This window comes from Zea mays, chromosome 3, assembly GCF_902167145.1.
Source record: "Zea mays cultivar B73 chromosome 3, Zm-B73-REFERENCE-NAM-5.0, whole genome shotgun sequence".
NCBI lineage: Eukaryota > Viridiplantae > Streptophyta > Magnoliopsida > Poales > Poaceae > Zea > Zea mays.
In genome coordinates this window covers 3,384,106-3,398,384 of record NC_050098.1, presented here as the reverse complement: position 1 = coordinate 3,398,384, position 14,279 = coordinate 3,384,106, and the positions used below count along the sequence as shown (strand labels likewise).

The 14,279-nt window shown below is 50.5% G+C and overlaps 1 protein-coding gene across 1 annotated transcript; it reads left to right on the top strand.

Annotated features, from left to right (window-relative positions):
* Positions 1–298: 298 nt before the first annotated feature.
* Positions 299–3,014, top strand: LOC118476620 (transcription factor bHLH106). The gene is made up of 2 exons (XM_035966130.1): positions 299–1,842; positions 2,189–3,014. The coding sequence occupies exons 1-2, from the start codon at positions 1,504–1,506 to the stop codon at positions 2,669–2,671; spliced, it is 822 nt and encodes a 273-aa protein (XP_035822023.1). The 5' UTR covers positions 299–1,503; the 3' UTR covers positions 2,672–3,014.
* The last annotated feature ends 11,265 nt before the right edge of the window (positions 3,015–14,279 follow it).

The following is a 14,279-nucleotide window of genomic DNA, read 5'->3' as shown; positions in this document are numbered from 1 at the left end:
TCTTCGTTTAACCAGTTTAAAGGAAAATTCGTCAACATGTTCAATATCAGTTTCAATAAAGTTTAAAGTTGGCATCGGTCTCGAATGCTACATTATTATCCATGCTGCTTTGCACTCAACTCCCTCCCTGCAAAAGTTGCACTTTTGAGTTCTGGCGAACAATCTGAATTATTCTTCTTGTTCAGTGAAAAGCGAAAGCCCCCTCCCCCAAGATCGTATGTGTGTATGAAGATGAAGAAACGATTCCCGCGGGCGCGCTATCCGGAAGGTGAAAGAAAGCCAAACAAAGGTGCAAGGAGGAGGAGACAAGCAATCAAACCCAGCAAGCAACATAGAAAATGTGCAACGAGCGGTAGTCCTTATCCCTCTACGTCAATCGCAGGGAAAACAATCTCAAGTCAGACAAGAACACTCCAACACACAAGACACATACATATATTCTCCCTCGCTCTCAAACCCTTTTCCACTCACGAAGAGCAGAGCTGTTGCTAGAGCTGGTCGTCTTCCTCTTCCTCTTCCTCCTCCTGCCTCGATCTGACGAGAGCTCAGCCTTGCCTTAGTCTCGCCATCGCAGAAGGCAGAAGCACTAGTTCCTGACAGCCACAACCAACCAAAGGCCAAGCTACCGTGAGGCGAGGGAAAGGGAAGAAAGATCACATATCGCCTATTCGCCTACCTCTGCGTGCATCAGAAGATGATCCCCTTCATAAAGATGAAACATTCCCATTCCCTCCACTAGAAGCTCCGGGAGGACGCAGCAAGCTCACCGAAGCCAGCAACCGATGGATCAGAGGCGCGTCACAGCGAGGTTCGGCAGCAAGACGAGCTCGGAGCGGAGGATGCTGCGGCGCGTGAGGCTCCCCTTCTGGTCCTGCCCTCCAAACCGGCCTCCAGGCACCTGAGCGCCTCGAATCCTCGATAGAACAGCTGGTCTCGTGCTCCCCTCCCCCCTGTCTCTCTACTCTGACTTTCTTTCTTTCTTTCTCCGCTCCGCTCCCCGTGCCCCTCCTGCTCCTTGGACCCTGCCTGTTCTGTCAGTCAGTCTCCCTCCCTAGAACGGCATGGCTCTGCGTTTTGTGTGATCTCGTCGCGAGCCTGTCCGCCGGTGCCGGTGCCTCAATCCCCTTGGGAGAAGCAAGGGCTCCTGTCTGGTCCGTGTTCTTGGGAACCAGGGCCTTGGTACTGCTGCTGCCGCGTGCTTCACTGCTTCCTCGCTGCCTCCGATCCTCTCGTCTCGTGTGTGAAAGAAACATTCCGGAGGCGCGTGTTCTTGGCCCGTTGTGCCTGCAACTTGCTGGATGCAAGAGCTGCCCTGTCCCTGCCCCGAGCCCCTGTTTCCATCGGAAAAGGCAACAGCTCTTGCCTGCTTGGCACCTGCCGAGTAATTCGTTATATATACAGTGCTCCCACGAGGCCACGAAGCACTAGTTGGCAGCTGCTGCGCTGTTATGTTCTTGTGCCTCGTGGATCGTCGCCGTCGGCCTCGAAGCTTTCCACGACGAAATGGACGACATAGGCTCCGTCCCCTTCGCCGACGCCGGGCTCCTCGACGGGTTCTACGGCGGTAGCCATGGACATGGTGGTGACTACGGGCTGCTTGCTAGCCAGCTGGGAGCGGGAGCGGGAGCGTCGTCGACGTCGCCTGCCATCTTGGACGGCAGCGTGCCGCTGGTCGACGCCGCGGCCTCCGCGGAGGAGGCGACGAGGAGGAAGGGAGACCACCTCCAGGACGACAAGGCGGCGATGGCGCTCAAGAGCCACAGCGAGGCGGAGCGGCGCCGGAGGGAGAGGATCAACGCGCACCTCGCCACGCTCCGGACCATGGTGCCCTGCTCCGACAAGGTCAGTGCCTCTGTCTCCTTGTCCTGTAGCTTGTCGGTAGTAACTTGTCCCAGTGCACGCATGGGCGTTCTAGGCGCCGACGCGGTGGCGGCGGGGGGTCGGTTGCACCAGCGCGCCGGGCTCGGGCTACCGGTCCACTGCCGGCGAGGATGACGCGGCTTGGCACTGCAGCAAACTTGGTCACCGACTCAGCGTTGAAACTGGGCCGAAGCCCAGTAGAGGAAAGGCCCAACAATATCTGGCTCTAGCTAGGCCCAATTTCTAACCTTTATTGCCAGATAGCATAGCCCATACCGAGCCCAACTCAAATCTGAGGCCCAACTCTGTGCCTGGCATCTGCATGCAGATGGACAAGGCCGCGGTGTTGGCTGAGGTGATAACCCACGTGAAGAAGCTCAAGTCCACCGCGGCGCACATCCGAGACCGCTGCGCCGCCGTCCCGGCCGACGCGGACGACGTCGTCGTCGAGCTGGTCCATGGCGGCGCGGCGCCGCCGTCGGCCGGAGGCGGCGTCCTCGTCAGGGCGACGCTCAGCTGCGACGACGGCGCAGACGTGTTCGCGGACGTCAGGCACGCGCTGCGGCCGCTGCGGCTCAGCGTCGTCGGCTCCGAGGTCACCACGCTGGGCGGCCGCGTCCGCTTCACCTTCCTCATCACATCGTCGACGTGCGGCGACGTGGGCGCCGTCGTCGTCGACTCGGTGCGCCAGGCGCTCCAGTCCGTCCTCGACAGGGCCAACTCTGCGCTGGAGTTCGCGCCGAGGGCGTCGCTTCTCAACAAGCGCAGGAGGGTGTCCACGTTCGAGTCCTCCAGCTCCTCTTCTGCTTGACGCCGATCAGATGATTGATTCAGAGAAGACGAAGACGAAGACGTACGTGCAAGCAACATGCATCATGTACCTTTGTTATACTGTGTCATGTGTTGCTGCTGCAAACGGCAGACCCTATGTATCAAAAAAAAAAAGAACCTGTACACATATACGGAGGCATCGAGGGGTGTCTACGTAGGAATAGGATTGCAGGAACAGTAACATAATCCAACGGTGGTCTCTATATACTGTGGCCTGGCCTCCACCTCCACAGCTCCACTCCACGAGAGACTGACGACACTACAGATAAGCTCTATAGTAGCGGTCGTAAAACTATTTACAGTGGTGTTTTTCGTAACCGCCAGTGCTAGGGGTCAGTAGAAATCATTATTTTTACAGGCGGGTAACTGAGAACCGCCAGTGGAAATCGATTTTTACCGGCGGGCGGCGTAATAAAACCGCCAGTGGAAATCGATTTTCACTGGCGGTTGGCGTAATAAAACCGCTAGTGAAAATCGTTTCCAGAAAACATAAAACGGATTTTAAAAATAATAAAAAAATATATTTTTATTACGGAGGCCTCGCGGCCCACCATCCATCCACACCTGTCCGTCGAAGTCGAAGGCCACATAATTTTTTGTGTGAGTGGAAATCGATTTTCACTGGCGATTGGCGTAATAAAACCGCCAGTGAAAATCGTTTCTAGAAAACATAAAACGGATTTTAAAAATAACAAAAAATATATTTTTATTACGGAGGCCTCGCGGCCCACCACCCACACCTGTCCGTCGAAGTCGAAGGCCACATAATTTTTTGTGTGCTACGCGGTTGCTAGAAATCGAACCCCTGGCCTCACCCTCACGCGTACCCTCCTATATCACTCCGACTATGACATGCTTTGTGTCTAGTTTATAGTTTTGTTGCCCACATATTATAACCAACTGAATGTAAATTGCTTGTTTGAGACCGTAAACGAATTCAAATAAAACAGTTGTCAACTACAAAGTTGAATAATTTTTAATATTCTAAAACTTTCATTTTGACACTTTTTTCATCCGAGGTCGTTTGCAAAATTTGAATTTTAAATTTGACAAATTTAGATACAATTTTTGAGAGCCAAAATGATTTCAAATAAAAAAATTGTCAACTACAAAGTTTTATAACTTTTAGAGATTTACAACTTTTATTTTGATGGTTTTATCATACGAGGTCGTTTGAAAAACTCGAAAAATTAAGGATAAAAATGATTTCTAGTGACGGTTCCTTAAGAAAACCGCCTCTAGAAATACGATTTCTAGTGACGGTTTTCTTAATAAACCGTCACTAAAAATAGCACAGGCGGTTGATAACCGAATCCGCTTATAAAAATATACCGCACCGTAGGCTTTAAGCCTTTTTCTACTAGTGTGAGTCACTGAGAGTTGCTGGAGGGCATGCATTGCAAGGATCTCTGAGATCTCCGGAGAACCACCTGCCCGGCCCCCCTGCATGAATATGCATAAATACAGCACATAAGCGCTCCAAGAACCAAGATGCAGGAGCAACACGAGAGATTCCCATCATTCCATGTGTTGCAACAGTCAAATCCACTGATCATGCAAGCTGCAGCTGCAGATCGAATCTGCTTGGCCGGCTTTCCCTTTAATTTGCTTGACCCCGTTCTAGGAATCTCTTGTGTGTCATTCATCGCTGGCAGTTAACCTCGTGCAAGCACTATTAAACTCATCGGGCGTAGGTACTGTTGGCATCTGAAAGGGCATGCCTGCACGTACGCATGAGGTCCATACAGGGGCGGATCCATAGATAGGAGGGCAAAATAGGTCATGGCCCCCCTCAATTATCTAGTGTACATCTAGTATATAAAAAATAAGTTTTGGATAGGTTAAAACAGTTATGTTCTAAACCTTCTCGTCGAATATATCTAGTTCTTCTGATCTTATCCTCTTTCTCAACCTAGTCCTCGTATCTATCCATACGTCCCCATTCATTCTGATGTTGCTCAAATCAGTCTATTCGGATGCCTCTTCCTAGCGCCATTGCATGTCCCGCTCATCGTCGTTGCGACGCTGACAGGCTTGCCTACTGTGCAGCATAAATGGACAATAGCACGAGACTGGCCTCCATTTTTTTTGTTTTCTAAATATAAATGATACAAAAATAGGAAAAGAATTGTTTGATATTTTATAAATAACCTGTTAGCCTTAAAATATATAATATGAGTCAACAGTACGGTAAGAGATCAAATATGAAATGGTCTATTTTATATATTGTTTATCTGTGTATATTATATGTTAAGGGCCCTATTTTTGTTTTGCATCGGGCCCACTAAATTTTAGAGACGGTTCTAGACGTTGTAGCCTCGATCTCACTCGTCGCGACGACACCACCCGTCTCGAGGGATCGACTCTGCCCCTTTTCTAGTGTCCCACCCTTCGAGGAGATAGACACAATTTTGATTTACTTAGCAAGATTTAGTGTATGTTTCCTTATTTTGTTCATATAGTTTCCTTCTTTAAACTTCTATCCTGTATTAATACGAAACTTGAATTTAATAGAAATGTAGCTTTTTACGATCTTGTTTGATTTTGTTATGCACTTTTTTGGCCTCCTATGAAATTTGGTCTTGTTTGATTTTGTTATGCACTTTTTTTGGCCTCATATATATGTACCAATCAGTTCATCAGGCTCCCTGCGGCTAGTAGCTAGAGTAGCAGGCTAGCTAGTGCTTGAAAAATGTGGTCTCAACTCTCATTGCACTGCTCGATCTCTCAGCCAACGATGCCTACTGTTCAGTGCTCGTAGCGCCTACACACCATGTTTGCAATGGCCCACAGTGAGCTCTGGTGGATACTGTACGTTAGGGGCCATGGATGGCCATCACGAGCTTCTGCATGAGGTAAACGAAAAGGGTAGATACTCTCTCCGATTCTTTTTAGTTGTCGCTGGATAGTTTAATTTTGTACTATACAGCGACAACTAAAATGAAACGGAGAGGGTAGAAAATAAAAGGCACGTATTTACGCGCGCGCGTGTGTATCTATCTACATAACTTATGTGCTGGACGAATGATGATAATAAGAAAACGGTGTGGAAGGGAATGAGCAAGTTGGACTGCAGGCTAGGTTCTTTTCAGATCCCCAAAGAGCTAGCAAAACAATATACTAATGCAGAGCGCATGGGTCAGCTGCTGCTGTCTGCTGATCGATTCCGCCAAAGAGTTAGCAATAAACTAATTAACAATCAGAGTAGTAATCAACAGTGGTTAAGCATCATGTATGCATTGCATGATGCGGTATTGACGACGAATGGAATAAGTAACAGTCTGGCACTGCGTGCTGCATCATATTGGCTCGGCTCGTCATCAACTTGGTGAGCGACCCACATGCATGCATGTGGCACTCGCTGTATCACGCTTATACGGCATTTGATCGATCGTCTGCTCTCGCTCGCGTGATTATTGGATTAGATTAGATTAGATTCTCTTGTGCATTCTCATTATTTTAGCTGCGTCTGTAATTTAGGAGGTGTTTGGTCTACTCTAGATTCATGTAGAGATATAGTTTATAATATAAATTTAAATATTTTAAAAACATATTTTTAATCAAAATAATAAACAAAAATGCCAATCTTCGGAGTTGGCAAGGCCCATCGACGAACATCCCCCTCCGCGCCGTCTCATGTTTGGGAGCTCAGGCTTCCTCCCAAGGTCAAGTTGTTCCTACCAGGCTCAACCTCTTCAGGAGAAAAGGTTTTCCCTGATGCTGTATGCTCCCGCTGTGGTGCCGAAGTGGAGGACCAGCCTCATGTCCTCGTCCGATGCGCAAAAAATAAAAACCTGTGGAGTCTGCTCGGCATTTCAGTCTGCACACAGGTGGAGGATCCCGCTATTCTCCAGTTCGCTCCGACGGCTGTTGCGCCCTGCTTGCTGCCACAAGAAGTCCCAGGCGTCATGCTCTGGAGGCTTTGGGAGAACAGAAATAATTTTATCTTTTGAGATGAAGACCCTCCAATCCATGTCATCTTGTCTAGAATTGTTAATGATATAAAAATTGGCGTCATTGTTTCCCTGCAAATGACAGGGTTGTTGTTTTACGATGCCTTGATCATGTTAACTCTATCTCCTTTATCCATCGTCAGGCTTGATCATGTCTAGAATTGTTGTTTTACGATGGCTTGATCATGTTAGCTCTGCCCCTGATGATTTCAATGAAAGGGGAGATCTGCTCCCCCGTTTAGATTAAAAAATGTCTTATCTAAGGGCATGATTGTCATGGTTTCAGAGCAAAACTTTTAAAAAACGATTTCGTCAGAGGTTGCTGAAAACTTTAACTCCAGAGTTCCAAGCTCCATAAAGTTTTAAGAGTTGTAATACAAATTTTTAGAGTACCTCTATTACTACTCTGAAATCTCTAAAAAGGCAACCTAGACATAAAGTTTAGAGTTATTTACCCGTCATTGCTACTGGTTATGAGAAAGCAATCTAAACTCTGGAGCATAGCTACTTCACCCAGAGTTTTGGAATAAATCTGCTCTAGAGTGGAGCAGAGTCATGCCAAACACGCCTTAAATGTCTTCTAAATGTTCATAACTCTATCTCTACAATTTTTTGGACACCTAATGACTGTTAAATCAACTCCAGCTATTTTTTTTTGAAGCTGGAGCAGTCCCAAATAGGACCTAAGACCTTGTTTTGAGACTGCTTTAATTTCACAAAATTTGGTGAAGTTAGTGAAGCAGGATAATAGGAGATTAAGAAAATTGTAAAGTTGAAGTTGCGAACCTTTAGAAGACATTTAGATTAATTATTGTATTTCGTATTTAGATTAAAATATATTTTTTAAACCATTTAGATTTATATTATAAACTATAACTTCAAGTTGAACTGTTGAAGCTAGTGTTTTGGATAGTTCTCCGACTACCATAGAATTTGGTCAAAAAACAAACTACTCCTTAGCATTTAGGCCAAAAAATAAATCTATGTAACTGGCAACCTAATTTGATGAATTAAATGCCTTATATGATATTTTTGTTATTTTCTACCCATGTATCAAACATATAGAAATTAGATATATGTGGTACCAAATTATATACAATATTACATGTTAACTTTTTTATCCTCTACTACCCTAAATTTAAATCTTGGGTCCGCTACTGGCCCGCACCACACATGATGCTACTCCTGTACATATACCACATCCATTTTTATTTATTTATCGCGGTTTAGTTCAAAAATGAACTAGTGGATGATAAATATTCGAGAACAGATGTAGTATAATATAATAATACAGCTTGGTTTGGGCAGTCAGGCCACAAGCCCTGGATTTGTTCCCTTCCACCACGCATGCGCATGCCCGTGGAGCCGAATAATGACTGGTCAGGTAACCCTAACACCGGTTGAACCGCCCCTAGGGCCAGTTCAACTGGTTTTGGCCAGAGAGGTACGGGAAAAACCCCGGTTGAACCTCCCTGGACCCCGGTTGAGGTTAAGTTCAACTCAACTAAAAAGCGCAACTCAGCTGAATAAGCTCAACTCAGCTGAGAGAGCTCAACTCATTTGAAAAAGCTCAACTCAGCTGAAGAAGCTCAACTCAGCTGAGAAAGCTCAACTCAGCTAAAAAAAGCTCAACTACTTTTCAATAGGAAGGATCTCCATCTCCCAAACCTCAATCCAGTTGAACTCACAGAGTGTCCAAAAGATTTTGTTTTAGAAATAGCTTTTGAATCTTAGAAGCTTGAGCTTTAGCAAACACCAACCTTCTTTTTGGGTCCTCCTTGATAGTACAATGATTCCTATACTCAAGTTAAATAAAATATAATTAAGTAAACTCCTTGAGTCATTGGTGTCTTCTATGTGATTTCTTCATGGTGTTGCTTCATAAGGATCACAAACATCTTTTTTCTCACCTTTTGAAGCAAACACAAATCAAGCTCTGTGACTTGAACCATTTCACCATATATGAGTTCAAATCATGGCTTTAGGTCACCTTACTGATGCATCAACACAATATAACTCTGCATAGTTGATTAGTTCTTCGATTTAGTGTAAGTACTCTATTCTTCACCATAGCCATGGTACCTCGGTCCACAAGCCGTCGCTTGGTATTCACATTCGCTTAGTCCCTCGAAGCCATTTCCTTGCTATCTTGACCCTATCAAGCCATTCTTGAGTCACATCATATTGAGCATCTATTGAGAGAACCATTTCTTCAATATTGTGAACCTTGCTTGAATGTCATCTAGATATAAATGCTAAGATCAATCAAGCTCTAGTTTGATTCTCATAGAAGCATATATGGACTAATAGTAATATGGTCATGCCAATTCACGATTCCTCATATCTTGTTCACTTTGACTTGACCAATCCTCTTAATCACTTCAACCTCTATTCTGATCATATTTATGCATAGTGATTTCTCAAGTCTTGTCCATATACTCAAACCAATATAGAGACCATATTATATCCATTTGCATTGTCTCATTGGTTATTTAACCTTGTATTGAACCTTTGTTCACTGATCATTATACATTATTCAAGTATGTTCATCATACTGAATTTCCCGTTCAACACTTAGAAAACTTGTTAGACCTTTAAATATGTTGTTATCCAAATCACCAAAACCCACAAAAGGGATGAATGCACTTTCAAAGCACAAGCTGCCATTGTGTCCTCAAGCCTAGCCAAGAACCTAAATGAGACACAATTGGGTAGCGATGCCGAATCCATGCCTAGGTCAAGGTGTGGATCCTCCCAAATTTAAAAGGCTTTATAAAGGAGCTTCTCCTGCTTGGTTCTTGTGAGGGCCTTCCAAGTGGTGGGGTTCACACGATCAACTAAGGTGTATGGCTCTTCTTTCATGGCATCTCCAAGCTCGACATGTAGCAAGCGAATGGTAGACGGTTGCTTCTCCTATACGGATGGTTCTAGGTCCTATAGCTAAAGTTCCTAAGTTGGTCAATGTTGAAAACCATATTACCAAAAAACAATTTTGGTGTGTGACATCTCACCGATTTTGACAAAGTTTAAGATATGATCTATCTAAGGTGCAATAGATATATGAGCAAAAAAGCACCAACATGACACAAAAACTATTGAAAGTATTTAATTTGAAGTATGTATTAGTGTATCAGTGCACAAGAAATCAAGAGAATAGCACATGGGATGCAAATTTTATATTGGTTCAGTTACATGATACTCTACGTCTAGTTTGAAGTAGATCCTCTCTATTCTAATACTTAGTTACAATATTGTTGTTTGTAGCTATACCTATGATAGATGTGTTGTTGCTAATTGGGGTTCCCCTACCCTCCTTATATAGTTTGGGGGTAGGATTATATGAGATCCAATCAACTTATAAGTATGTTTTCTAGTTTGTTACATGAAAATACAATAAATTACTGGACCAAATCCCATAAAATGGAATTGTCTTGATCGTCGTGTTTGCTACAACGTCCTACAATCGCGTGCCTCATATTAAGAGGGTGTCTGGGACTGCTTCACTCCACCAACTCTAGCTCTACTCTACTAACTCTACCATGGAGTAGCTCAGCTCAAGAGTTTACCAATATTTTGATGTGTTTGGCTTGTAACCCCGCTCCAGCTCTAGAAATTTTGTTGAAATTCTATGGTATGCATATTCTTCAAAGTTAGGGATTAGTATGAGAAACGATGGGAGGGACGAATTGTCCAGTCAATTTCATGGGATCCATCTCTGGAGGGCTCTCCATGACCTTATTAGCGACAACGTCCATCCACAACTCGAGCACCTAGAGTGTGGCACTCTGCTTGGCAAGCGAGACCGAGAGGCGCACCATGGAGAAGGGGTATGTCGGGGACCATAATTAGGGGTACCCTCAAGACGCCTAATTCTCAGCTGGTAACCCCCATCAGCATAAAGCTGCAAAGGCCTGATGGGCACGATTAAGTCAGGGATCAGTCCACACGAGTGACTCGATCACGCTTCGCCCGAGCCTAGCCTCGGCCAAAGGCAGCCGACCTCGAGAGACTTCCGTCTCGCCCGAGGCCCCCTTTTTTATGGCGGACACATCACCGGCTCGCCCGAGGCCTTGGCTTCGCTCAGAAGCAACCTTGACTAAATCGCCACACCGACTGACCAAATTGCAGGGGCATTAAACGCAAAGGTGGCCTGACACCTCTATCCTGACACGCGCCCCCGGCAGGGCCGAAGTGACCGCCGTCACTCCACCGCTCCACTGGCCAGTCTGACAGAAGGACAGCGCCGCCTGCGCCACTCCGACTGCAGTGCCACTCGACAGAGTGAGTCTGACAGGCAGTCAGGCCTTGCCACGGCGAACTACGCTCCGCCCGACCCCAGGGCTCGGACTCGGGCTAAGACCCGGAAGACGGCGAACTCCGCTCCGCCCGACCCTAGGGCTCGGACTCGGGCTAAGACCCGGAAGACGGCGAACTCCGCTCCGCCCGACCCCAGGGCTCGGACTCGGGCTAAGACCCGGAAGACGGCGAACTCCGCTCCGCCCGACCCCAGGGCTCGGACTCGGGCTAAGACCCGGAAGACGGCGAACTCCGCTCCGCCCGACCCCAGGGCTCGGACTCGGGCTAAGACCCGGAAGACGGCGAACTCCGCTCCGCCCGACCCCAGGGCTCGGACTCGGGCTAAGACCCGGAAGACGGCGAACTCCGCTCCGCCCGACCCCAGGGCTCGGACTCGGGCTAAGACCCGGAAGACGGCGAACTCCGCTCCGCCCGACCCCAGGGCTCGGACTCGGGCTAAGACCCGGAAGACGGCGAACTCCGCTCCGCTCGACCCCAGGGCTCGGACTCGGGCTAAGACCCGGAAGACGACGAAACTCCGCCTCGCCCGACCCCAGGGCTCGGACTCCGCCCTGGCCTCGGCCGAACGACTTCCGCCTCGCCCGACCCCTTGGCTCGGGCTCGGCCGCGGCAACAAAAGGCAGACTCAACCTCGGCTTCGGAGGAACCCCCACGTCGCCCTGCCTAGGGCACAGACCGCCACGTCAACAGAAGGCGCCATCATCATCCTACCCTGAATCAACTCGGGTCACGGAGGACAAGACCGGCGTCTCATCCGGCCAGCTCCGCCAGAGGGGCAATGATGGCGCTCCACAAGCTCTATGACGACGGCGGCCCCCGGCTCTCTTACGGAAGCAGGACAACGTCAGCAGGGACTCGACCGCTCCAACAGCTGTCCCTCCATCAGGCTCCGCCGCACCTCCGACAGCCACGACATCACGCCAGCAGGGTGCCCAGATCTCTCCGGCTGCCACATTGGCATGTACCTAGGGCGCTAGCTCTCCCTCCGCTAGACACGTAGCACTCTGCTACACCCCCCATTGTACACCTGGATCCTCTCCTTACGACTATAAAAGGAAGGACCAGGGCCTTCTCAGAGAAGGTTGGCCGCGCGGGACCGAGGACGGGACAGGCGCTCTCTTGGGGCCGCTCGCTTCCCTCACCCGCGTGGACGCTTGTAACCCCCCTACTGCAAGCGCACCTGACCTGGGCGCGGGACGAACACGAAGGCCGCGGGACTTACACCTCTCTCACGCTCGACTCCGGCCACCTCGCCACTCCCCCCTTCATGCTCGCCCACGCGCTCGACCCATCTGGGCTGGGGCACGCAGCACACTCACTCGTCGGCTTGGGGACCCCCCTGTCTCGAAACGCCGACAGTTGGCGCGCCAGGTAGGGGCCTGCTGCGTGCTGACGAACAGCTCCCCGTCAAGCTCCAGATGGGCAGTCTCCAGCAACCTCTCTGGCCCGGGACGGTGCTTCGTTTCGGGACTCTTGAGTTCATGTCCTTCGACGGCAGCTACGACATGATACTTCTTCCACCGCCGCGCGACTACGACAATGGCGGCCGACAACCCGCCCGCCGGCGGCGGAATCGACGACGTCTTCCCCGCATGGTGGAAGAGCAACATTCGGGCTCGCTCCGTTCCCTCCCCCGCCAACGGAGGAGGAGGCGGGGCCGTCAAGGCCAGACGGGAGGCCGCGCTTCGTCGGCCGTCGAGCGAATCGACGCCCCCGACGCCCCGACGGAAGGCACGCCGGACGTCGACCTCGCGTTCAAGACGGAGGCAAGCGCCGTCCCCCCGCGGCGCGCTGACCCCGAGCAAGAAGACGACGCCGGCGCGCTCGCGGAAAGCCTGCAGGACGTCGCCCTCGAACCAGAGATGACGGCGCAACCAGTCCCCGATGTGACTACGTCGCTCCTCGTCGACCAAAAGGTAACGACTAACTCCCATCTTGCGTCATTTCGACTCGGCCTCAACCCGCCAAACGACCTCGTTTTGGCGGGCGCTCTCATTGAGGCGAGTGCAACCCCACTGAGGTTCCGTATGCGGTCGCCTTGGGACCGACTGATGGACGTCTCGACCTACGGGCCCTCTGGGTCCGAGGAAGATGACGATCCTGGCATCGGTTGGGATTTCTCCGGACTTGGCAACCCTAGTGCCATGCGGGACTTCATGACCGCATGTGACTACTGCCTATCCGACTGTTCCGATGGAAGCCGCAGCCTTGGCGACGAGAGCTGTGGCCCAAGCCGCGAATGTTTCCACATCGAGCTAGGGGATCCCACCGAAGGCAACCATCTTGGCATGCCGGAGGATGGTGATCTCCCTAGGCCGGTGCCTCGCGCCGACATCCCACGGGAGCTAGCTGTGGTCCCCGCTCCGGCGGGGGGTTACGACCCACAACTCGAGCAAGTCCGCGAGGCGCAGGCCAGGCTCAACGAGGGAACATGAGCGCTTGAGTCGATCCATCGGAACGTCGGACAAGCATGAGTGGGCCAACCCCTGGCCGGAGAAATACGTCATCTGCCCCAAGGTCTCCAGCACCGCGTCGCCAAAGATGTCAGGATCAGACCGCCGCCCGCATCCAGCGGGGTTGGTCAGAACCTGGCAACCGCAGCGATGCTCATCCACGCGATGCCGGAGCCGTCAACCACCGAGGGTCGGCGAATCCAGGGAGAACTCAAGAATCTCCTGGAAGGCGCTGCGGCCCGGCGGGCCGAGAGCACTGCATCCCGAAGGCAAGGATATCCCTCGGAACCTCATGCCGCGACTTCCCGATTCATGCGGGAAGCCTCGGTCTACACCGGGCGCACGCGCAACACCGCGCCTGCGGCCCCGGGTCACCTCGGCAACGAGCACCATCGACGCGACCGTCGGGCTCACCTCGACGAAAGGGTGCGCCGAGGCTACCACCCCAGGCGTGGGGGGCGCTACGACAGCGGGGAGGATCGGAGTCCCTCGCCCGAGCCACCCGGTCCGCAGGCCTTCAGTCGGGCCATCCGACGGGCGCCATTCCCGACCCGGTTCCGACCCCCGACTACTATCACGAAGTACTCGGGGGAAACGAGACCGGAACTGTGGCTCGCGGACTACCGCCTTGCCTGCCAACTGGGTGGAACGGACGACGACAACCTCATCATCCGTAACCTCCCCCTGTTCCTCTCCGACACTGCTCGCGCCTGGTTGGAGCACCTGCCTCCGGGGCAGGTTTCCAACTGGGACGACTTGGTCCAAGCCTTCGCTGGCAATTTCCAGGGCACATACGTGCGCCCTGGGAATTCCTGGGACCTTCGAAGCTGCCGGCAACAGCCGGGGGAGTCGCTCCGGGACTACA